Source organism: Salvelinus fontinalis, chromosome 8 (assembly GCF_029448725.1).
Source record: "Salvelinus fontinalis isolate EN_2023a chromosome 8, ASM2944872v1, whole genome shotgun sequence".
Classification (NCBI taxonomy): Eukaryota; Metazoa; Chordata; class Actinopteri; order Salmoniformes; family Salmonidae; genus Salvelinus; species Salvelinus fontinalis.
Window position 1 is genome coordinate 14,355,585 of NC_074672.1, and position 25,945 is coordinate 14,381,529.

Genomic DNA, 25,945 nt, shown 5'->3' on the forward strand with positions numbered 1-25,945 from the left:
TTTGGCTTGACATAAAGGGTTTGAATACTTGATTCAAGACATTTCAGATTAAATTTGTAAAAAAATTCTAAAAACATAATTCCACTTTGACATTATGGGGTTTTGTGTGTAGGCCAGTGACCAAAAATCTAAATTTTAATTCAGGCTGTAGCATAACAAAATCTGTAAAAAGTGAAGGAGTGTGAATACTTTCCGAAGGCACTGTATAATGTAGCACCACAAAGATAATTAATGCCATCTACTGGCAGTTTATAATACATACATGTGAAGTTACTTGCTAGTCCAGGTGCACTAGGCTGTGATTTGACTCCATTTCAGTCATTTGAGACACAGCCCACCCATTACTGTTCATTAACAGTCAGACTCCTCATATTTTGTGGTTAAAATGCAAATGTATTAAGTGATATAATAATAATAATTTGGTGGGTGCTTATATTTGTCCTAATTCACACATACAAGTGTGTATTAATACGCACGTGTGAATTGGAAATGTGTCTTTTGCATATCCCACTCTCCCTGAGACACCTTCAGAGACTCGAGTCACGGCCCGGGTCTGCCATTATCAACGGCGACCCTGGACCAACTAGGGTCAAGTGTCTTGCTCAAAAGGCACAAGTTGACCTTTTGCTTACTTTCCTAACGCTCTAACCGCTAGGCTACCTGCTGCCCTGCAAAAAAAGGTAATATCCATGGTGTACTTCACTACACACAATGTACTCTAAAGCTAAATGTTTGATGATGCTTTTTTTATTTGGTAAGACACTTAAGAGACATTCCTGAAAGGGAGATCAAATAGTTTTGGTTCATAGCAGATTCATCATGCCTGATATGAAAAACAAGAAACGAAATATTAAGTCTACACCAACACAAAATGTACAAGTCATGAAATCAAACAATATTTTATATATAAAACATGGCAAGCTTAATAAATATTACAAATAAACAAAAACTGGTAAAGTAAACAAATGTTAAACTATTTGGTTTGGGCAATATTTGACAAGGAGGGTTTTAGAGAACGCATATTAAACCATCAATAAAAAACAAGCTGAATGTCAGTTTGACCACGTTAATGAACTATGGTGGTCAGTGCTCCCGCCAAATCACTTCTATTAGTGTGGACAGAAACACATTCAAAGAAAACCGATTCACAAACAATATGCAACCCCAAACCGTTGCTCAGTCTCTTTAAGTTACTGTATTGTGTTAATGTGTTACATTAAAGAAACACAAAATATGCAATGTCTCAAAAGGTGTTCCAAGCTCATTGTTACATGGAATATTGTTTTTTGTGTGTGTAGACTGCTCTTTTACAAATCACGACATTCTAACTTGCATTTGTTCCATGTAGGTTGCAGGTTGTGAGTGCATGCTCAAATCTTTCTACATTAGTGTAGTCATGTTCCCCGAAACAACTCCATTCCACCTAATAACCAAGGGTTCATCTCTCTGCTTCTAAACACTAAAGAACGGAAAACCATTTCATTATCTTAGTCTTTGTAGTTCAATCATACCACCACTATTGATTGACAAAAATTGCTTCAGCACAGTAGAAAATATAAAGCCCAGAATTTACTCTGTCTATTCTAATCTTAGATGCGGCAATTTTGAAAATACATTTTTGGCTCTGTACGTTTGAAAATACACAGCAGTTGATAACACAATATGTGGTTGTTACTTGAACACAGTTTTTTCATGTATACCTTTAGTTTGACATCTACTTGGTTCTCAGGTCTTAACATCGTTGGGTATGTTACTCAAAGAGGATGAACACCATGACGGGAATCATTTTGATTCAATCAGGAGTTTAGGACAATGTATCATTCACATACAGACACACCCACAATACACACCCAGACAGACACACACTCACGCGCACACACAACTAATTCTAAGTGTCCATCGTGAATGTAAAGTCATCCCCTTAGTGATTAGTCTATTTAACAAAGATACAATTGTGCAACATTTATTGTTTGCATCAAAGCAAACCAGGAGTAGAACATATACCAGGCCATCCTAGTTGCTGCAATTCCCCAAACACATTTTAGAGAGCAATTATTTTCTGACATTGTGCCCCTTTTCTTTTCTTTTAATTACTTAAAGGTGCATTCTCCAACTTTTGCATCATTTCAGCCAGTAGTTTCGAAAGTGGTGCTCATGAGCCAAAAGCGGTCCCCATTTTTTGAGTACTACGTCATCCAATTGTGTACTGTGTCATTCATCTCGTGATATATTACACATTTTGCAATTTATATGATATCATTCAAATGTTGCAATTTGAGCAAAATATGTGATGAACTTGGATCCCGGAGTGCATCTGTAAGAGTTAAGAGTGTCTGGGCCACCCAAGCCTTTCCTAGATCTTCTCTGGTCCACTCCGGTCCATTGCAGAGAGAAGCAGGCAGATCTATGCCGAGACAACCCCTCTTTCAGTCTCGTTTTAGAGGGTAGGCCCGATAGGGTGTTACCCTACACCAGTAACTGTCCAGTCCACTGTCCACCCAAAGGTCCCAGCCTCAGCTCCCTTCGACGCTCTGTTCGTCCGTTACAAAGTGCAAGCAGTTAAATGTCTCTTTGCCTTTTCCCTCCCATCCCACACAATAAACTGAAACCAAATGCAACATCAAAGAATATTCTTATTGTCTGATTGCAAAACCGTGCAGCAGACACTGTCCAACAGGCAATGGAAAGGGAGAAGGCAGCTTGAGAGAGTGCATTTGTGTCACAAGGAATTCAGTCCCCTCTACGCAGACTCCATAGAGTGTGGTTCCTCTTCGTGGTCAGGTTGCCACTAGTTGGTTGGTTGTCTGCCAGAGTGGTTACACCTCCCTAGAAACAGAAAACACACAACAGAGATTGATTACCACAAGGCCTTTGATATTGTATAGAGTAAAAGGTAAATTATCCTGAAGATAATTTCTTTATTATAACTTTGGCTGAAAGAGTTCCTCTGTGGGTTCTACTTTGGTAGTGATTGTAAATAACCATAGCTTGCATTGTGTCAACTTGGCAGAATTTAATAGAACTCATGGAAGCCCAAAGAGCACATCCAGGTGTATAGACATGATACCCATGAATAAAGTGAGATGTGACTTACGATGCAGTGAGAGTAGAGTTGAGCACTAGGGTGGTGCGTATCCTATAGAGCTGGGCTAGGGTCAGCTTCTTGTGCTGATGGGTCTTCCTTCTTTTGGGCGACGACTGCTTCTCTGGGCAACCGGCTGTGAACGACTCACTGCACTTCCCCCCCTGTCCTCCAGAGGGCGCCACCACCATCTCCCCATCTGAGCTGCTGCTGTCAGCCTGGCTATTGCTGCCTTCACAGGCCTCAGCTGCAGCCAGAGCCCTCTGGACCTGCCGGGCCTCTGCCTTCCTCAGGGTGTCACAGAGATTACCAGAAGGCATGCTCATACTCAGGAAGTCCTCATACTCAGGCTCTGAGTCTTGGTCAGTCTGAAACAGCCCAGTAAGGTCGTGGGCTGATAGACTCTTACTGTGGACCAGGCATTCCGCCCTCTCGCTCCTGTGTTCTGATTGGTCCTGGGCTGTAAGGCTGCGGGTTTGTATCCGGGAGACAGGTGCATTGTCGCGGAAACGCTGCAGAAGGTTGTCCTCTGAAAGGGACTTGATGTTCAGGCTCTGGAGGCAGCGGAGGCGGGCCGTAACTGGGGGGCGTCGCCGAGGCTTCAAAGACTGAACCACTGACAGCTGGGAACCAACAGAGGTTGAATCCTCCTCCTCTTCCTTCTCCACCAGTTTCATTACCACCTTTTCGTTCTCCATTTCCACCTCCACCTCGTGGCCCTCTATCTCTCCCTCCTCTTCAGTCTCCTCTCCCTTGCTCTGGCCTGGTCGTGTCTGTAGGTCCAGCTCTCTCAGTAGGGACTCTGGGGAGAGGGTACCGTAGGCACTGTCCATGGATAGAGAGCGACACTGAGGCTCCAGCTCAACCTCCCCTCCCTCCATAACACCCTCCTGCTCTGGCTCAGGGTCCCGGTCGGCAAGGTTGTCCTGGGGGCTGGCAGGGTTGCAGTGCAGGGGCTCAGGTCCAGTAGGTGGGGTAACTGTGCCCGAGTCTAGGCTCTTTTCTAAGGGTCCTCCTGAGTCTGTGTTTGTGGCAGAGGGGTTTTGGTGCTCCCCTGAATCCTCTCCTATGTCCATGACTGACAGGGTCTCTGTGGAGCAATCCGAATGACTGGAAGAGAAAGACACCAAAACGTTAGAATGATGAGAATGGTTCTAGTAATATAAACACTAACAATAAATGATCATGTTCCCATGAAATAATCTTTGCACAGATCCGATCAACATCTACAGTGTCCTTATAGAAGAATGAAGCTCTACTATGTCTAAGTCGTTGTTTGGGTTTGTACCTTGGTCCCTGCTGATCTTTGTTCCTCATGCAGGGGGAGCTGCTCTTGTTTTCCTCCTCCTCTTCCTCTCCGCATAGACGGCGCTGTAGGGTGACCTGCTGCCTGAGAACCTCCTCAGTCCGCATTCTCTGGAGCTGGTTCTGGACGTTGCAGATGGCGTCAACCCAGCTTCGCCCCTGGGTGGCGCTGTTGGCCTGGAAAGTGTAGGCTGCCACAGCGCTCTTGAACTCATTGAGGTAGATGAGAATGAAGGAGCCTATAGTAAGAGAGAACAGCTAATCAAAACATGTTTCTCAAGCATTTGCTTGAGCCTGTCTGCAGTGCCAGATGGGAAGGAATATCACTTTCAAGAGTTTTGTAGTGGTTCCATTGTGCCAGACATGCTTAACATGTGGCTCCATTGTGCCAGACATCAAGCACAGCTGAAGTATGTGAAAGAAAACAAATACCTTAACCCTGCATGCTGCATGCTGGTACTCACCAGGGTCCTTGAGTTCTTTGCAGATAACATTGTGGATGAGGAGGGGCTGTCTGATCACCTTGACCTTCTCTAACTTCTTCACTGGTTTGGTGATGAGCAGCAGGTCTGTGAACAGGAAGCAGTACACCTCCATCTGTGGGAAGGATGGGGAATTGCTTCCAGGTCAATTTCAGGTCACTTGTCATCATTCTAGTACAATAACTAGGCTAAATCAAATAAGGAAATATTATGAAAATAATTTGCTCCCCAATCACCCTGGTCCTTGACATATTCTATCACAATGACAATGGGTAGTTCTCAGCCTGCGACAGTTATAATGAGATAAAAGCAGTTACAAAGTAGCCCAGCCAGACTCTTACCCTGCTGTCTTTGCCCTCCTTCATGCGCAGTGCCGCCTCCAAATGGAGCTGTCTGGTCTCCTCTGGTGATGTGCCTCTCATAGGAGCCATCAGGTCGAAGCGGTTGAACTCACGCAGGATCTAAGGAGAGAGACAAGAAGAAGAAGAAGAGTTACACACCAAGCAGAAACACGTTGCACAATTTCAACCCGGACTAAAAATCTAATTCAATAGAGATTCTAGTCTAGCAGTAGACTTGCAGCAGTATATCCAGGAAGCCAGCCCTGAGTGTGGTGAGTGCCCACCTTCTCCAACTCCTCGCTGCTCCCCTCCACTGCTTCGTAGGAGTCGATGCGTCCAGAGATGGCGGCTAGCTTCTGCTGCTCCTCCCGCTGGCGCATCCGAGAGTCCACGCTGTTGATGAAGCCCTCCACACACGCCACCATTCCGCTGACGGCGTCGCGGGACGGCGAGTCGTCAGTCTTTTTGAGGACAGCCTTCAGCAGTAGGGGGTACTTGGTGAGTCTCTGGTGAGGCTTGGCCAGCATGTCAGCCAGCTTCAGCCGGTTACACTGCTTATGAGTCTCAGCCCACTGCGCAGGGGAAAGAGAGACCAGGAGTTAGAGGTTAAAGAAAATGTGGCTAGGAACTTAAATGAACAACACTGAAAAGTGCTATGTAGAACGTAATAGTGGTATATGATATTGGTTGACTGTGCTGTATTTGTGAGATTAGTAAATAGTATTTGGTGGGCAGTTGTTTAACTTTACACTATCAGTGTGAACAGAGAGAGATCGGGAGGACAGACGGACTGCGACTCACCGTGACGTAGATCCTGAAGAGCTCGTTGTCCCTGAGGAGTGACCTCATGTATTCCATACTGGCCTCCTCCTCCATACAGTAACGGATGTAGGGCTTAAACCTGGAGCCAATTGTCCTGAAGCCGTGGTGGAGGTCTGTAGGGTTGAGGAGGGTCCTGGCCTGCCGGGCAATCTCCAGGGCAGGCAGCATCACCTGGTTCCACAGGGCCGTATGCAGACGCACAATGTCCTGGATGTTACTGAAGAGTCGCGCAGGCTCCACCTCTGTCAGCAGACCACTCTCCTGCAGGTTCAACAGCCCGCACAGGAACAACTGGAGGAAGAGAGGACATGGGAGAACAGGTTGCAATATGGGACATCTTATAGGAAAGTACTGCACTAGAGATAGACAACCTACACTGAGTGTACAATACATTAGGAACACCTTCCTAATATTCAGTTGCAACCCATTTTGCCCTGAGAACAGCCTCAATTTGTCAGGGGCATGAACTACAAGGTGTTGTATTTTGCCCTGAAAACGTTCCACAGGGATGCTGGCCCATGTTGACTTCAATGCTTCCCACAGGTGTGTTAAGTTGGCTGGATGTCCTTTGGGTGGTGGACCATTCTAGATACACACGGGAAACTGTTGAGCGTGAAAACCCAGCAGTGTTGCAGCCCGACACACTCAAACCGGTGCGCCTGGCACCTACTACCACACCCCGTTCAAAAGGCACTTAACTCTTTGGTCTTGCCCATTCACCCGCTGAATGGCACAGATACACAACTCATGTCTCAAATGTCTCAAGGCTTAAAAATCCTTCTTTAACCTGTCTGCTCCTCTTCATCTACACTGATTGAAGTGGATTTAACAAGTGAGATCAATAAGGATTCCTTATCACCTGGATTCTCCTGGTCAGTCGGTCACGGAAAGAGCACGTTTTGTACGTGCCACTAACAGCCCTCAGAGAGCAGACCTAACCAAACTAACATCTTAGCAGGGTTCATGGAAGTAGCTCATTTGGACTTGACATAGAAGGTTATGTTGTTCTTCCAAAAATTATCTAGGAGGTACACGTGTGTAAGGGAGAGAAGCAATTACTTTGTAAAGGGCACTTACGTCAGTGATGACTCGTAGTTTCTTGATGTAGGTGGCCTCAGTGTGCAGGAGCTCCCAGATAGCCTCCTGCTGGTGGAACTGGCGTCTGGTCAACGTCTGGAAACACACAGAACCAAAAACACACTCATTAGGTAATGGCCTCATACACATCTATGTGAACAGACAACGACACACTCCCTTATACACGAGTTGCACATAAGAACACAATGCACCCCCCCCCCCACGTTCATGAGTTAACAGCCTTACACAGGTCTGAACATATAAAGTAGCAACACACACTCATAGGGTAAAAGCCATAAGCCATGTCTAAGAACATACTGCATGAGACAGACTCATGAGATAACAACTTTACTGTTACATGTCTGGTCACAAACAAATGATACCATCTAGACCGAGCTCAGTCAAACACTGATTGAGTTGGAGTGTGACTGAAATCCCCACAAACCCTGATCCCCAATCACACAGCATCTTATCACACACAGACATCGGTCTACCTTGCCTGATTACCTGAGCCCACCTCTAAGGGTGTGAGTTCTGCCCGGGAAGAGAGACGGACGGGATTGATCTGGTAACGTTTATACAACTCCACATTAACCTTAATAAACAGCTGTATAACACTGGCTGTAAACGTTATCCGCCCTGTTGCTGGGAAACACCGGACTGGATGGGCGGGAGATTGTCAGGCCAAAACAGGAACTGATTGTGAACAGTTTATGACTTAATATGTGAGTAGCTACATGCATGCAATCAAATCAAAATGTATTTGTCACGTGCGCCGAATACAACAGGCGTAGACCTTTCAGTGAAATGCTTACTTACAGGCCCTAACTAACTGTGCAATTTTTATGTAAAAAATAGGTATTAGGTATTTGTATTAAGCATTTGTGGTTATGTGTCAGTGAATGAGTGTGTGTTTCGGTGAGTTTGTTTTGGTGCGTGCTGGTATTCGTGTGTGTGTGTGTGTGTGTGTGTGTGTTCATGTTACCGTACCTCATGGTTGTCGAGTAGCTGTGTCCAGCTGTCCTCCAGGGTGAAGCTGGTCTCCTCCTCTTCCTCCTCCCAGGAGTCGTGATGGAAGGAGAGCTGAGGAGGAACCTTGGGAAGGCCAAACAGAGTGTACGACTGCAGCTTATTCTGGAGCTGCTCCATGCGATCCACCTCCTGATAGAATGGGCATAAACCCAAACGTGTCATTAACCACAGCTCCTGGGCAAATTAAGTATTCCTGCTTCATTCGAACGTAATTCACATGCACAGCACCTTTAGAGGAAATCACAAGGTCAGTATTAAATAAAAGGTTAAATAAAAAAATAAAGTATTACTTTAGGAAGGGGAGAGGCAGGAACAGTGCCTTTAACTGTATTACGATAGAGGTTATTATTCTCTTAAAGAAAACTGTAAGACATATTGACCTCCTGCATAAGCATAACCCTCAAGAGTCCACTGAATTCTTCAATCTTAACAGCTACCCAGACTATTGTCCTGCCAGGGCAGCCTTATGTGTACGTATGAAAATGAGCTCAGTGCATTGAGATCACTTGGACAATAGAGGAGCTGGGTAAGGGGGCGGGGAGATGCTAACTGTGCTTTGGGGACCTGTCCCCTGAAGGGGATACAGGATTTGGTTGTTTGACCCTGGTTCACCCTTGCTTTGTGGAGAGGAGAGGGGGCAGGTCTCTGCGGTCCCCCACCCAGCCCTGCCACTGACAGGGTTAAAGATGATGGCCATTGGCCACGGTGAATAGAGATGACCTGGGAGCTGACAGGTGAGTGACAGACACGGTCTCCCTCTGACATCTGCTACTGTGCAGGATATGACCCCAGGGGAGCGCGGACAATGTACGTGTGTGTGTGTGCTTTGTTAGTCTTAAGAGATAAAAGTGAAGGATTATTGCCATTTCGTATTTTTGCATCTTATTTTTTTCCATTCTTGTGTGTGGTATGTTATTACCGTAGTAGGTTCTTGAATAGACATTACTCAAACATGTTAATCCTTTGTTCTTACAGGTCACTTCCACCACAGCTACTTAGTGTATTTGTTTAGTGGAAGGTTGCTGTGTGAGCCTATTCAGAGGCTTTGGAGAGGAGGGATGTGATCTCACTGGGAGCTGAGTGGATATGGCCTTTGAACCCCGTACCACACACACACGCTTGCGCGCAGAAACACACCACCTCCCTCACTCTACTAGGTTTCCCCTCTGATGGCCCGGACCAGGCCTTACCCCTCACCTTGCCAAAGGCCCCTGCTCCAGTGTTGGAGCTAAAGAAGCCAGAGAAGCGGCTGGCGGCGCGGTTCTTCCAGCTGTCCGGTCCAGCCCCCACACTGGGCAGAGAGCCGCTCAGTGCGGTCAGGGAGTCCGGAGACGGGATGCTGGCGTCCCCAAGGAACTCTGTTATGTTCTTCCTGCGACGTGCCTGACCCTGCAAGAACCAGGAGAGACCCGAGTTAAAAGCGGGTTTACATGAAGTCACCGTGAAGAGAGAGAGCGAAACAGAAAGAGAAACAAGAGACTGTAAGAAGAATAGCAACTCATGCGAAAGGAGAGGAGCAAAGATGGGAAGGAAAAAGTCAAATACATGAGGAGAATAAACAGGAAACAGAGGGAATTTTTTAAGTGATGATGACATCAGCAGGAGAGCTGTTAAAGCAATCCTAACATCCTAACTGTCGTTCAGACACAAACAGGACCACAGGGAAGGAATGCCACTTCCTGAGACGGAACACTAATTACCTCACAGAGGGAAAGAGAGCAGGCCAGGGGGGGGGGGGGGGGGGGGCGCTGTTCCATAAGAACAGGCGGACGGCTGGAGTCAATCCACTGCATTGCTCCATCACTATTGCTACCCTGTGAGCAAGCAAGCCCTCCCGCTGGCCTGCGCGCCTTAAGCATGCAATCTCAATCCAATTCACGAGCATCGTCCGGCTGGGAAACCAAACAAACATGGGCCTCCTCAGGCCTCAGTACCTGAGGAAACAGTTGTTTTTTTGCCATCAGAGAGAGACAGTGTGTCAGTGCAGTGTAATCTGCTAGTGGGGACTAGGGAGTCGCTGGGCCATTGACCCGTGTTCAGTTCATGTCACAGTAGAAAGGAACATCAATTCCATGGTATTGACTGCTGCTTTCTTATCCACTGCTCTCAATCCCCACTATTTCCCTGTCAAGTCATTCTGGGTGGCTAACAAATCATAGGCAGAGGATAAGGTCTACGCCTACAGTACAAGATCCATAGTGAGAATGTACACAAAAGAGGCTGGTTAGCATTGAGCAGTGGTGTGGTAAACAAACTGTCGGATGGAGAGCAGCAATAGCAAACCACTCTCTCTCTCTGCAGACACACATTATCTACTGTACCCATCTATAAACAACACTGCTCAAAATGTGTTACCTTTCGGGATTCTTTAAAGGCTTTCATGCAGCAACCCCTTCTCGACCAATCGTTGCAGTACAGTACAATCTTCTCCTCCTATCCAAAGTAGTATAAACTGTACTTCCTCCTCTGTTTTAGTATCAACGTGGGATAAGATCGAGAGGGAAAGTAACAAATGACTCCAGCATAATTTCCCATCCACTATATTTAGATTTAACTGCTTCGGTGGAGCAAACAGTGTGGTCTCTCATCCAGCTCTGACCAGGGGGGATTTCTGGGGGATCTCGGCCAAGAGGACAAGGACACAGGTGCAGGAAGTGGACCGACAGAGAGAGACTCTGGACTCTGTGCTAGTGACAGCACCTCATTGGGCTAGACTGGAGAGGCTAAATTCCTATTAGCTTAGCGTGGTAATGCTCTGGCAACAGATACACAGAGCATGGTAGGTGAGAAAAATGTGATTCTAGTTTTAGCAACATGTTTTTTAGATTGGTATATGATAACGAACATTTTACCAAAACTAAAAACGACACAGTATCAGTCATTTGCAGGACATTTCTGAAATGATGAGTTTCAATACATTACAGTACAAACCAAAGTCCTGGCACTATGCCTACCAACCCAAAGAGAAGTAGGCTAAGCCTTTGCTACCAACAACTGCAATACCATAGTGTGACTTCAAGACTTACTGTCTAAACTGGCAAATGGATGTACACGTCTTTAAATTCTAACAGAGATACAGTAAGGGAAAGGCTCCCTGACGTTTCACACAATGTAAGCAGTATAATACTCACCATTGAAACCAGCGGCATGTCAAAGATTACAAAAACCATACTTCGGATAGAGACTTATTGACTGCAGCCCATACCGGAACGGAACCAGCTGCAGTGTTCTCTAAAGTTGAACCTCTCTTCGTCCTTCTCCGCATACATCCGCGATACACACACACACACACACTTGAGAGCCAGAGCCCTTAGACTAAGAGGGGAAAGCCCCAGAGAGCGACAGCTGCAACAACTAGAAGTTGTTCCCCATCAGAAAAGCGCTTCTGAAGTCAAGTTATGAGCTGAGATGTCCTGCTCAAATTGAGTCCAAGTTGAGTCAAGAGTCCAGGTTTTGATGTTTGATAGGAAGGACACAAGAGCCACTCTATCTCCATGAATACACCATGAGCACCACCACAGGACTCATCTTTGAACTCTGTGTGTCTCTGTGGTAGTCCTTCAAGTACCGCTGTCCTAACGCTGAGAGGTGAAGCCTGCTGTGCTGACTGAGCCTGCTGCCTGCCTAGCATTTCACACAGCCACTGTCTTGGAGTCATAGCAACCGGGAAGATCCTGCCTGCCCCATTGTGTTGAGGAGGAAAGGAAGAGGAGGCAGGGCTACAGGAAAAGTATGAGTGTGTCGCTTATCTACATAAAGGGGGCGTGGACAGAGCAACAGCTTGCAGGGTAGAACAGACATCCTGGTGCTGCAGAAGACTTGCCAACTGTTCATCTGTCCATAGTGGCTCTTTGGCCCTTTGTTTAGAGCCGCATCTGATGTCCAATTTCCTTGTTCTGACTGTTGGGAGTCCCCCACAGAGCCCCACCCCGTGCCTTTCCTTTTCTTTTCTTTTAAACCACTGCACTTCCCTCCAAACTGACTGACAGCTTTGCAGCTTAATCACTCAAAACTGTCATGCTTCCTTATTGTAAACGAAACTGTTAGTCTACAGTATAGCTGTACAGAAATGTATTCAGGCTGTCACTGGTATGACGCATGTACCAGGCATATAGAAACAGACTCACAAGGAGAGTGTTGCCTTTGGGAGCAAAGCAGATTGTCACATACAAGTTCATTTGGGAATGTCTCCAGTTGTAGAAAAAAAGGCATTGAGTGACCTAACAAAAACATTTATTACTGAATTGGTGAGAACTCTAGTTAGGCCTTTACCACAGTGAAATGACCAAAGTCTTGCTCTGTTGTGGTTTGAATGGGCATTCCAAGTTTTTAAATTGAGACGTATCTTTTGGCTCCTTTCACCTAAAAAAAAGGAGCCATTTATTTGGCTCACAAACAGCTCTTCATTCAGAGGTGCTTAAAAAAGGTATGAAAAACCATGAAAAACAGCACATTTCTAATGTAAAGCCTAAAAGGTTGACTACCATTATGTCAGCTCATGAAACGTGAGTTCAAATTCAACAACTATATTTTTGGTAGTGAGGCTCTCTCCTCACTACCAATTATTCCTGCAGTGAGGAATTACCATCTTCAGATAATGTTTTTATAGCTTATCTACAGATAATTGTTGTCTGGAGTAGGGCTGGCATAATTACAGTATAACCGTGTAACCGACGGTTATGGATGAAGCCTGTCATTATTATTTTTTACCATCATAACCAGGGCTAAAATGAACACCCGCCACACGCAGGTATATTCTGGCATTGGCGGGTAAGATGTCTATTTCACCAGCCACGTTGGCGGGTGGTCAGGGCTCCTTAGTGTGAGCATGTCACTCGCATTTGTGAAGAAAAAAGTCAGGTATGATCACATTTATAGTCAAATAAATGCTGCAGTAGATGTTTTCAAAGTGTTTCTGCCATTTTGTTTCATAGCTGGTAAATTCATCGCACAAAGTCAAAGAACTAGGAATCATATATAGCCTATTCCACTTCGGTCTACAACACCGCCAGGCTGACCTTTTAGAAGCTCTGCAACAGGCATAAAATTTGGTCTGATATATCTGAAATTAAAGTCTGAAGTGAGACTTTGTCCTTGTGTTTCTTGGCTATTTACATTGATTTGTTCACAAGCGAGGTTGTTTTTCTATGCATGAGTTTCAACTGCTAGGGAAGAGAAGACAAGCTGCTACTCGTCAGACTCAATCTCAAAAGGCACAAACATGACTCAAATCGCGCTACCAAGGTAACGTTCCGCCCTTAAAGGTCCGGAAAACATTTTTGTATCTGATATTTTTGGTTAAAAGACAAACGAAATGAAACATACCATATTACTTCTTACTAGGAATACATGTATTGTTTTAGAAACAAAGCATGCTCATCTGTTCTTTTGGTGTAAATGAGGCAAAGCCAAATATATTTGGCCTGGTAAAAAAATCTGAGTGGCTGGTATATTTTTAAATCTACCTGCCACAGTGGCTGGTGAACCAAAAAGTTAATTTGATGCCCTGGTCATAGCCGTTAAAAATGAAATGTTTTTTGTTGTTGTGTAGAACGAACAGCTGACTGAAGACAGGATGGCCGGGCATTTGTATGTTGAGTCCGTTTCTGCTCTAACACGGACTCTACAACTACTGACGTGGGCGGCAACATGGACTCTACAATGTGACAAAGGGGCAGCAGGTAGCATAGCGGTTAAGAGTTTTGGGCTAGTAACCGAAAGGTCGCTGGTTCAAATCCCCGAGCCGACTAGGTGACAAATCTGTCGATGTTCCATTGAGCAAGGCACTTAACCGTAATTTGCTCTGTAAATTAATCTGGATAAGAGTGTCTGCTAAATGACATAAATGTAATTACATTTTGTTGCTCCTTGCTAAAACAAGCAAGGTGTTGTAGCAAAGAAGTCTTCGGTTGCCTAGGCAATGCCCACATCCTTGTCATAACGATAACCGCGGGTCATAACGATAACCGCGGGTCATAACGATAACCGCGGGCCATAACGATAACCGCGGGTCATAACGATAACCGCGGGTCATAACGATAACCGCGGGTCATAACGATAACCGCGGGTCATAACGATAACCGCGGTCATTTGGCTGACCAATGACTGTCGTCCAAAATCCAAAATTCCATGACCGTCAGCCCTAGTCTGGAGCTCAAAAAGTAGTAATAGCAGTATTCAAATCAGGGATCCAAATGATCGGCTCTTTCACAGATAAGATTCTCGACATTCCCCCGAAAATAGAGCTGATCGTTCATGAACGACCCATCGCTAGTTTGAAACAATGTTTTTTTTAAATGTTTTCCTCAATCAACTCTGTTTTGGTTTGCATGTCTAGACAACACTTTCCTGGTTGCCTGTAACAAGGAAACAAATGCCCAGTACTGACCTGAAGGGGAAAATCCCTTGTAGTGCCTGTTTCAACAAATAAAGTGTGCCTACTTATTCTACACAGATAGGACTAAGAAAATACTTTCTCATAACATGGCAGATCAACTACAAGCCATCAAATTCAGGTCATCTCTAATCAACTGGAGTAGCTGTCTTTCTTCAGAACTACCAACATCTCTGTGTGGCCCTGTCTATCTAACCAGCCCTCTAAATGATGGTGTTTATTGTTTTACTAACATCTCTGTGTGGCCCTGTCTATCTAACCAGCCCTCTAAATGATAGTGTTTATTGTTTTACTAACATCTCTGTGTGGCCCTGTCTATCTAACCAGCCCTCTAAATGATAGTGTTTATTGTTTTACTAACATCTCTGTGTGGCCCTGTCTATCTAACCAGCCCTCTAAATGATAGTGTTTATTGTTTTACTAACATCTCTGTGTGGCCCTGTCTATCTAACCAGCCCTCTAAATGATGGTGTTTATTGTTTTACTATCATCTCTGTGTGGCCCTGTCTATCTAACCAGCCCTCTCTAAATGATAGTGTTTATTGTTTTACTAACATCTCTGTGTGGCCCTGTCTATCTAACCAGCCCTCTAAATGATAGTGTTTATTGTTTTACTAACGTCTCTGTGTGGCCCTGTCTATCTAACCAGCCCTCTAAATGATAGTGTTTATTGTTTTACTAACATCTCTGTGTGGCCCTGTCTATCTAACCAGCCCTCTAAATGATAGTGTTTATTGTTTTACTAACATCTCTGTGTGGCCCTGTCTATCTAACCAGCCCTCTCTAAATGATAGTGTTTATTGTTTTACTAACATCTCTGTGTGGCCCTGTCTATCTAACCAGCCCTCTCTAAATGATAGTGTTTATTGTTTTACTAACATCTCTGTGTGGCCCTGTCTATCTAACCAGCCCTCTAAATGATAGTGTTTATTGTTTTACTAACATCTCTGTGTGGCCCTGTCTATCTAACCAGCCCTCTAAATGATAGTGTTTATTGTTTTACTAACATCTCTGTGTGGCCCTGTCTATCTAACCAGCCCTCTAAATGATAGTGTTTATTGTTTTACTAACATCTCTGTGTGGCCCTGTCTATCTAACCAGCCCTCTAAATGATAGTGTTTATTGTTTTACTAACATCTCTGTGTGGCCCTGTCTATCTAACCAGCCCTCTAAATGATAGTGTTTATTGTTTTACTAACATCTCTGTGTGGCCCTGTCTATCTAACCAGCCCTCTAAATGATAGTGTTTATTGTTTTACTAACATCTCTGTGTGGCCCTGTCTATCTAACCACCCCTCTAAATGATAGTGTTTATTGTTTTACTAACATCTCTGTGTGGCCCTGTCTATCTAACCAGCCCTCTAAATGATAGTGTTTATTGTTTTACTAACGTCTCTGTGTGGCCCTGTCTATCTAACCAGCCCTCTAAATGATGGTGTTTATTGTTTTACTAACATCTCTGTGTGGCCCTGTCTATCTAACCAGCCCTCTCTAAATGATGGTGTTTACATGAGTTTCACCTGGCCTCTGTGTAGACCTTTCGGTCACCCTTCATTAATAACAGAGAGGACCCTGACCTACAACACTACTGACAGGTCTGGGAACTAGGGTTGGTGGCCCTCAGCAGTCTGCAGTCACGGTCAGCTCCAAGCAGGTTAATGATATCAAGTCTTGTGTCGAGTCGGCTCCTTATCTTATCTCTGCCGTTTGTGGTCTTAACCATGGTTTGGATGGGGAAATCTTTTAGGTGCCAAAACCCCTGAGGGGCCTTGGTGGAGGATTGTATTGAAAGTAGCTAGAACGGTCATGTCGCCCCCCCCACTCACGCTACTGGCCTTTCAGTTCTGTTGTTATTCAGCGATAAGAGGCCCCTTGATCATGCAGGCTAATTAACCATTGGAAAACAGTGTGACATTAACTTTCCTGGCCACATGGACACAAACCACACACACTGAAATACATGAAAAAAGGCAAAACATGTATTTGCACACACATGACCATAGCCAGTGCCATGGTGGATACAAAGAACCATTGACATAAAAAGTGGAAGAGATGAATCGTCCATCACCTGGTAAACCAGATATCACTGATAATACAGGCCAATGGTCAGAATGGGATTCCAAATGTGTCCCTACACAGGCCCACCAGCATGACTGGAGTGTCCACTGTTCATCTCACACACACACTACCCTGCTGAGGTTTTCCCCATCATGCTCATGGCCAAAAGATCAATAAATCAGATACAAATCTCCCCCGTGGCTAAGGTTACAGATTGAGAATTCTACTCATGCATTTGCTGTGTAAAGTTGTGTCAAATCAAAACTACAGCAATCATTGCCTAAGCATTATATTTAAGCTGGCATACATTACACTGGCATCTTGTCTAAAATCAACTTAAATACTACAAGCGCAGAGGTACAGAGACCAGGTGGTTCTGTCTGTCTGTCTCACCTGCCATTGTGTTGGCGTTGGGCTCTGGAGAGGGGCTGATTCAGGCAGACCCTCAGGAATACCATCCACATGCAGCAGGTCCCAGCTATACCAGGACGAGAGGCGATTAAAACGCAACATTCTCATCCTCACTTACTCTAGATGCAAAACAAGTCCAACAAAAGTCCAAATGTCACCATTAATTTAGGAAGATCTGGAATCCCCAAAAAGTCTCTACGAGATCCAAAAAAACATGACAGCTCAAAAAAGAGAGGAAGAATCCAACCAAAATCAACAGAGAGAGGGAGTCCAAAGCACAGTGAAGTGCTGAGGTGAAGGAGGGTTATAGCTACTTCCTCTGTCGGTCACAAGAGCAGTAGTTCCCGGAATCTCTGTCTCTCCTGGCAGGTTAACCATCACACTGAGATCATAAAAAAGCTGTGTGTTCTCCCTTCTCTCGTCAAGCCTCAACACACTCTACTATCCAAGTCGCACACATTAACACACAGCTACTGCTCCTGCAGCAGTTCAACTGGCTCCTAGCCCCGCCCAGTCATAACGGAGCTCCTGATAGGCCGTAAACAGCAGACATCAGTCTCCACCTGGCCCAGCATACTCAACAAACACAGTAGGCCCACTTTACACATAACACCACACTTAGTACACAGAAATATCCCCATTCATGCTGGATAAACAAACCTTCTATTAGAAATGCATATGCCAGCTAGGGATAGTTAGATACACAACTTGGGTTTCAATTGAAGACACGGTTCAGCATTGCACTATTTAATGACACTGCTTTACAGTACTTGTTTAAATCACCAACGTGGACCACATCTACACTACAGCATCTAATATCCAAGAGCAATGAAATATCAAACAAAATCCAGCATTTTCACAGTGGAGTTGTCTATTAAAGTATAAGAACAAAAACATGAAAGTTACTCATATGTCAATTTCTTTCTTCTTAGTTAAGCTGAGATGTGTGAATTGGGTGGCCGGTAGCCTAGCGGTTAAGAGCGTTGGACCAGTAACTGAACGGTGGCTGGTTCCAATCACCGAGTCGACTAGGTGAAAAACCTGTCAATGTGGCCTTGAGAAAGGTGCTTTACCCTAATTGCTCTTGTACGTCACTCTGGATAAAAGCGTCTGCTAAATGGTAAAAATGTAAATGAATGGTTATTCATTTGACTGAACAGGAGTGGAAGTGTCCTCGGAGATCCTCAAACGTGATCACGCGTGTGACTCCTCCCCGTTGTTATTCAAACGACTCTTGCGCAAATTGCTGATTGTCCTCGTTGTGTATTTCACACAGAGGTTTGATGGCCTGAATGAGTGAGCTGTTCATTTTGTTAGCCTATTCTGAGCAGAACAATCACTACTGTAGTCTAGGGGGAAAGACATGCATGTGAGCACTGTGCTTAGTGGGGAAAATGACACTGAGGTCAAGGAGAAAGAAATAAAGACAACTGTTTTTCCCCTTAACCTTCTTCCTGCTACCATCAAAGGACTTTCATCAATACACAGGACACTGTCGTCCTACACTTTTTAAAGTCAGTTAATAATACATTTAAATTAATACTGTATAATAGAACCAAACATGCATGTCTGAATTATAATTATTAACTTCAATATTGTCTGTGTGTGTGTGTGCGCACGTGTTTAGGGTCTCTGATGAGGGTGTACAGTGGAATGCTCGCGAGTCACATCTATGTTACTTCCTCTAAAAGATGAGGGCTGCCTGCGTTATGGTTCCTTGAACCCTCCAAGCTATTCAACTCCTATAATATCAATCAATCATATTTAATGTATAAAACCCTTTTTACATCAGCCGATGTCACAAAGTGCTATACAGAAACCCAGCCTAATACCCCAAACAGAAAGCAATGCAGATGTGCATTGCTTGCGTTTGGTGGCTAGGAAAAACTCCCTAGAAAGGCAGGAACCTAGGAAAAAACCTAGAGAGGAAAACATGCTCTGAGGGGAAACCAGTCCTCTTCTGGCTGTGCCGGGTTGAGTTTTATAACAGTACATGGCCAAGATGTTCAAACATTCATAGATGGCCAGCAGGGTCAAATAATAAGAATAATCACAGTGGTTGTAGAGGGGGCAACAAGTCAGCACCTCAGGAGTAAATGTCAGTTGGCTTTTCATAGCTGACCATTCAGAGTTAGAGACAGCAGGTGCGGCGAGAGAGAGAGCGAGAGCGAGAGTCGAAAACAGCAGGTCCGGGACGAGGTAGCACATCCGGTGAATAGGTCAGGGTTCCATAGCCGCAGGCAGAACAGTTCATATATTTATCCCCATCCCCCAGTCTAACTACCTATCCATTACACAAGTCTTCCCTCTCCCTCTGGCCACTCCAGTTCCACAGACACCTTCAGACATCTCTAGGGTGGACCATCATTTCACCTTCTACTATGAACCTTGGGTGGAACAAAAGCCCTGGTTGACTTGGTTTGTGTGTGTGTGCGTGTGTGCGTGCGTGTGTGCGTGTGTGCGTGTGTGTGTGTGTGTGTATGTATATAGAGTTCCTACTGGTTATATCATTACGACCCCAAGTCAACATCTAATTTACAGAGTGACTGACTGATTAGAATGGGGGGTCATCTGAAATTCTGTTAGATAAGGGAGTCCTCTCACCTAACACTGTAGACAAGGACGGATGGACATGTGGGAGAATGTGGAGAGACTGCCCTGAGTCTTCCATCTAAAATCACATTTCCATCTGTGCTCTATTGTACTGGACTGGACTGCTTTTTCTCAATCAGGAATTTGTGCACCATTACATTCCACAACAGTCATTGGTAGATTGCTTTTCATTCACATTTTCATTCACCCAATACAATACCATTATGGGATACGACATACTGAAAAGAATCACCTGGTAGAAGAGAATATATTTTGGAGGATATTAGTCTATCTTACCCAAGGTCAGATGAGTTCACAGTGACAAGGCTTTGTACTGAGTCTGTATATCTGTCAAACGCAGTTTCATTCTGAGCAGGTGAATCGTATCCTCTGTACTGTTAACCGGCCTTGGCATTGTTGTATTATTATCTATGGCAACCAAATGGTGCAAATTACATAAAGGCCTTAAAGAAAGTCCAAAGATCACTGCTATAGATGTGATCTAGCTAGGGAATGTAAATCAAAAGACACCAAGCATCCACCGCATTCTGTTTGAAGTATTAACCTTTTGGCAGGTAGCAGACACAGTCCTGCCAGTCTACCACCATTTGTGCCATGGGCTTTTCCAGGTGCCAGTAATCTTTGCTCAGTACCTCTGGAGCCAGGAATCCTCTACCTCGGAGCTAGCTGGGTAGGTAGGCAGAGGGTTAGTGCTAAGCTCTGGCTGGGCATGGGGATTGCATTGGGACTGTGTGAGCATTGCACAGAATTTGGTGGGAGGTTGAGTATCTAGTATCTACGTGCCATCACATGATAATGAGCCCTACACAGCCCTGCCCATCCCAGGCCTTTGCCTTCTCTGGTCTGGTGAGAGACGTCAACGGTGGTAATTGGGGAGGTGGAAATGGGTGAACAGGTATAATGTGTATTTGTGATTAAGGTCAATGTGAAAACAGAAACCGATGGGTTGGGCAAGAGCCAGAACACACGTGGGCAAAGCAACGTTTTGAACATTCGTCATCGGCTTTGATACTCTGATTGGTTAAAGACGATTCAAACGCTGATGACTTTGTTTTGAACAAGGCCCGTTGTCACCACAAACAAATTCAACGCTGGCAGATTCAGACTGAAGTATGTAGCGAACGATAGAGCAGCGGAAGAATTCGGCTTGAGTCGACAGGCAAATAATTGGCTGCAAGTACCTCTAACTTTCCAAGCTCTATGGCTCACATAATATTACAAACTTGTAATATCCCTTTTGTGCACAACGGACGCTCCTTTAAGAGAAGCAGAATTTGTCTGGTCTATTTGAAGCCTGCCTGGCTCAATTCATTGTTATGCCAAGCTGTATCCTGTCGCTAGATAAATATTTTAACTACCTGGAGCAAATCCTTCTGTACGGTAGAGCAGCCAGCCAGGCAGGCTTGGAATGGTCCGTGTGTAATTTAAAAGGACTGAAGTCAACACCCATAAGGTTCGGCATGTTCCATTTTTCTCTACCAGACCCTGTGCTCTGCTGGAATACTATATTAAGCAAATGCATGGCAGTGTTGAGCTCCTATCCTACAGGATGAAAAGTGTGGAGCCTTTCTCTACTCTTTATCTCCCTCTTGAGGACACGGAGAGAATTGCATCAAGAGAATGGCATCAAGAGCTGTTGGTTTGAGATGATGATACAACAATTCATTACATGTACACAACACGGTCGCACTAGGCAACATTTCTTAGCATAAGGATTTTTAGTAGCCAAGAAGAGCCAATGAATTTTACTTAAGGGGACTTGTCAAGCATTAACTGTTGACTGAATGAGACACTTCTAACTAAACAAAGACAGGAGTGGAGAGGAACAGTATGACCAAGCTTCTGACTAATCAGACAGGCCCATGTTTAATGTCCGAGGCTGGTGACTTACCCATCCACAGACAGACGGACACTAAAGCCCTGTTACATTACAGCAACCTCAGCTTTACCCACACCTCTACCTGCTTCCTAGCCCAGGGGCACAGCCGCAATGACATCACGTCCATGTTTTCAGTGCACGCAACGCTACCTTGTCCCACCTGCGTGTGTGAGTGTTGAGTGGGTCTAGACTTGTCTGAAGGGCGCTTCACCGTTCACACCCATGGACTTGTTTTTCACTCTGTAACCACAGAGGGCTAGTCCACACAAGCTTCAAAGCAATGTGCAAGAGCATAGCACCAACCACAGACATTATATTAAGGGAAGGTTGCGCCTGATCATTTAAGCCTCTCTCTTTGTCCGGTGTCAAATCAGTCAGTCGGTTCACACGATACACAGCTATGGAAAGCGTGCCTGTGTTTAGCACAGAGTACAAGGGGGCCAGTTCACCCCTTGTCCAACAGAGCACCAGCCACCCTTTCTCAGCACCTCTTCTCCAGGCCAAAGGGAACACTTCTTGATCCTTCCTGTCAGTCGGAGGAAGCGGCCAGAGGCAGCGCCTCTTCCTGCGTGAGGTCACCAGTCTCACAGCAGGCTCAGAGGGCTGCAGTGGAGGCTGGCACAGCCCAGGCTAGTAGGAAACAGTGTAGGCTGGCACAGCACAGAGGTTATGAGGAAATCGATAAGCAGGGTTTAAGTGTTCAGATGGGAGGAAAGATAGAGGTAAATGGAGGATGAGGTAATGGAGGATGAGGTAATGGTAATGACTGGCTTATTATCACTACATAGAATGATCCACTACATGAAGAAAAGGCATCACAGGATGAAGGGTGAGAATATGGATGGGAAGTGGGAGGAAGTCACAACAAAAGTTTCTACAGGTTTTAGAGATGAGTGGGTAGTGGCTGTGTATAAGTCAGACAGGATTTATAGTTTAAGTGTGCTTACAAGTGTCTGTATGAATGCATTTAGCGACAGCATTAATGTGTTTGTGTATGTGTGTGTTTAATGTGAGTGTGAGTGTGAGAGAGGGAGAGAGGAGATTTGGTGTAGTGTGCGAGTGAGAACATACTGTAGAGGCTGCACTGACCAGCAGATCGACGTTGCTCTCCTTGCGTCCAAGGGATCCGTGCTCCACCCTCTCGGTAAGGATGTAGGGACTCTGCTCCCCCAAGGAGGGCTTCATGTTGGGCAGACTGAGCGACCGCAGGTCTTTCACCCCCTGCTCCACCTTCAGCTCATCACCTGGCCGCGCTGAGGAGGAACCAACAATGGAGGGTTAGCTTCCTGGGTTTTAAAATTCTCTTTATTGAAGCTAGTTATTTGCAAGAGAAAAGTACATCCCGAAAAAAACGTATCAACATTCTTTTCTTTTTTGCTCTAGTTTCCTGTTGAAGTTCTCTCTCTGCGGGCTCCAAAACAGGATCTCTAATCTAGTGGGCAGCCTTAAATCCCTCTTAAACATTGGATTGTATAAAAGACAAATACATCAAAACACGTGATTTGATGCCATTACATTCGCTCTGTTCCAGCCATTATTAAGAACTGTGCTCCCCTCAGCATTCTCCACTGATCTATCCTGATTGCCGAGTCATTTTTACCCCTACCTACATGTACATATTACCTCAACTACCTCGTACTCCTGCACACTGACTCGGTACTGGTACTCCTTGTATATAGCCTCGTTATTGTTATTTATTGTGTAACTATTTTCATTTTGTTCATTTTCTTACTTTTTAAACTCTGTATTGTTGGGAAAGGGCTCTTAAGTAAGCATTTTAACAGTAAAGTCTACACCGGTTGTATTCGGCGCATGTGACAAATAAAAAATATTTGATGATTTGCTGCTACAGAGAAGTCTCGTGGATCCAAGATGGAGGACGCCCTGTCCAGTTTCCTCTGATCCAAGGGAGAGACAGGAAACTAAGGCCTTGCCATCTGTCCCACCCAGGCATTTTTAATGCTTGCAGGTAAAAAGAAAAGCCAAATATTCTCTAATATTGAACAATTAATTAGATTAGTGTTTGTTTCATGTTTTGTTAACCCTAAAAATCTAGTTATCAGTGCAGGGTAGTAATCAAAAGTTGAAACACATTGTACCTTGGTTGGTTTAGAACCAAAACAAAATCCAAAAGACAGAGGTAGATTCCGTGGGAAAATATAAACTCAGCAAAAAAAGAAACGTCCCTTTTTCAGAATCACTGTCTTTCAAAGATAATTAGTCAAAATCCAAATAACTTCACAGATCTTCATTGTAAAGGGATTAAACACGGTTTCCCAATAATTAATGAACATGCACCTGTGGAACGGTCGTTAAGACACTAACAGCTTACAGACGGTAGGCAATTAAGGTCACAGTTATGAAAACTTAGTACACTAAAGAGGCCTTTCTACGGACTCTGAAAAACACCAAAAGAAAGATGCCCAGGGTCCCTGCTCATCTGTGTGAACGTGCCTTAGGCATGCTGCAAGGAGGCATGAGGACTGCAGATGTGGCCAGGGAAATAAATTGCAATGTCCGTACTGTGAGACGCCTAAGACAGCGCTACAGGGAGACAGGATGGACTGCTGATTGTCCTCGCAGTGGCAGACCACATGTAACAACACCTGCACAGGATCGGTACATCCGGACATCACACCTGCGGAACAGGTACAGGATGGCAACAACAACTGCCCGAGTTACACCAGGAACGCACAATATCTCCATCAGTGCTCAGACTGTCCGCAATAGGCTGAGAGAGGCTGGACTGAGGGCTTGTAGGCCTGTTGTAAGGTAGGTCCTCACCGGCACAAACCCAACATCGCTGGACCAGACAGGACAGGCAAAAAGTGCTCTTCACTGACGAGTCGCTGTTTTGTCTCACCAGGGGTGATGGTCGGATTCGCCTTTATCGTCAAAGGAATGAGCGTTACACCGAGGCCTGTACTCTGGAGTGGGATCGATTTGGAGGTGGAGAGTCCGTCATGGTCTGGGGCGGTGTGTCACAGCATCACCGGACTGAGCTTGTTGTCATTGCAGGCAATCTCAACGCTGTGCGTTACAGGGAAGACATCCTCCTCACTCATGTGGTACCCTTCCAGCAGGCTCATCCTGACATGACCCTCTAGCATGACAATGCCACCAGCCATACTGCTCGTTCTGTGTGTGATTTCCTGCAAGACAGGAAAGTCAGTGTTCTGCCATGGCCAGCAAAGAGCCCGGTTCTCAATCCCATTGAGCATGTCTGGGACCTGTTGGATCGGAGGGTGAGGGCTAGGGCCCTTCCCCCCAGAAATGTCCGGGAACTTGCAGGTGCCTTGGTGGAAGAATGGGGTAACATCTCACAGCAAGAACTGGCAAAACTGGTACAGTCCATGAGGAGATGCACTGGATTAATTAATGCAGCTGGTGGCCACACCAGATACTGACTGTTACTTTTGATTTTGACCCCCGCCCCCCCTTTGTTCAGGGACACATTATTCCATTTCTGTTAGTCACATGTCTATGGAACTTCTTCAGTTTATGTCTCAGTTGTTGAATCTTATGTTCATACAAATATTTAAACATGTTAAGTTTTCTGAAAATAAATGCAGTTGACAGTGAGAGGACGTTTCTTTTTTTGCTGAGTTTAGTTCATATATTCCATTCTATTTTATTAATTGTGAAACTTGAGGGAAGCAAAATAAGATGTGGTGTTCTGATGGATGCTGACTGGTCCTCTGATGCAGTTACCTTTGACCTTGAGATAGTGGCCACCGAAGCGGTAAGCCTCAAAGTTCAGGGACAGGGGAGTGTTGGACTGGTCCAGGAACAGATCTACCCGGGATAACTCAATACCTTTACGCTCAAACACAGGACCCAGCACCTCCCTGGAATAGAGGAACACAGAGACAAAGAGAACAGAGTTAACAGACCAGCAGGGTTTCCCAACTGGCGTCCCGCCCGTGATTGGATTTGGCCCGCCAAGTTTAATTGTTGGACATAAAAAATACAAATAAACTGTAAAAACACGAGAAAATCAGTTCCAAGTGATTTTTATTTTGGAAATCTGTTCCAAAAATACTCTCACGGGTAATAGAGCGATAAATGTGATAGTATACAAAAGCAAGCAAAAGTTTTAAATCAACTATTATATCCATTTGGGCTTCTTGCTGTCAATTTGCAGTCTACAAATTATTTGTAATTATGTTCCATGTTGACCTTCCGCTCAAGAAGAAAAAATAAGCCTGCGGCTGACTCTAGTTGATGATCCCTGCCCTACAGTCTTAGTCAAACCATTCATAATGACCCCACCACTCCCCAGCCGCCTTCTTTCTCACCTTAGGGTCTTCTTTTTCACAGCGGGGACGATCTCTGTGTCAATGTCCACGTTCAGATCAAACTTGAGGCTGAAGCACTCCTTGCTGGGGTCCTGCAGGGGGCGACAGACACAGTGGAAGTTAACGGCTGTCGAACTGAAGAGCTTAGTCT

General features: G+C 45.0%; 1 protein-coding gene across 9 annotated transcripts in view; it reads right to left on the bottom strand.

Moving 5' to 3' along the window:
- Window positions 1-731: 731 nt before the first annotated feature.
- Window positions 732-25,945, bottom strand: part of LOC129860651 (pleckstrin homology domain-containing family G member 5-like) — a 77,077-nt gene continuing 51,863 nt past the window's right edge. For 3 of the 9 annotated variants that reach the window (XM_055931256.1, XM_055931252.1, XM_055931259.1), the window contains 13 exons: window positions 25,795-25,886; window positions 25,208-25,344; window positions 22,568-22,749; window positions 9,339-9,530; window positions 8,100-8,270; window positions 7,110-7,205; window positions 6,012-6,323; window positions 5,495-5,782; window positions 5,211-5,330; window positions 4,852-4,984; window positions 4,371-4,626; window positions 3,095-4,192; window positions 732-2,826 (listed from right to left, as the gene is read on the bottom strand). In XM_055931256.1, the coding sequence (XP_055787231.1) occupies window positions 2,817-2,826; window positions 3,095-4,192; window positions 4,371-4,626; window positions 4,852-4,984; window positions 5,211-5,330; window positions 5,495-5,782; window positions 6,012-6,323; window positions 7,110-7,205; window positions 8,100-8,270; window positions 9,339-9,530; window positions 22,568-22,749; window positions 25,208-25,344; window positions 25,795-25,886 (3,087 nt within the window). In that variant the 3' untranslated portion in view covers window positions 732-2,816. Of the gene's footprint in view, window positions 2,827-3,090; window positions 4,193-4,370; window positions 4,627-4,851; window positions 4,985-5,210; window positions 5,331-5,494; window positions 5,783-6,011; window positions 6,324-7,109; window positions 7,206-8,099; window positions 8,271-9,338; window positions 9,531-22,567; window positions 22,750-25,207; window positions 25,345-25,794; window positions 25,887-25,945 lie in introns of those variants that run through there. The other 6 variants (XM_055931258.1, XM_055931255.1, XM_055931257.1 and 3 more) reach the window with 3 other exon arrangements.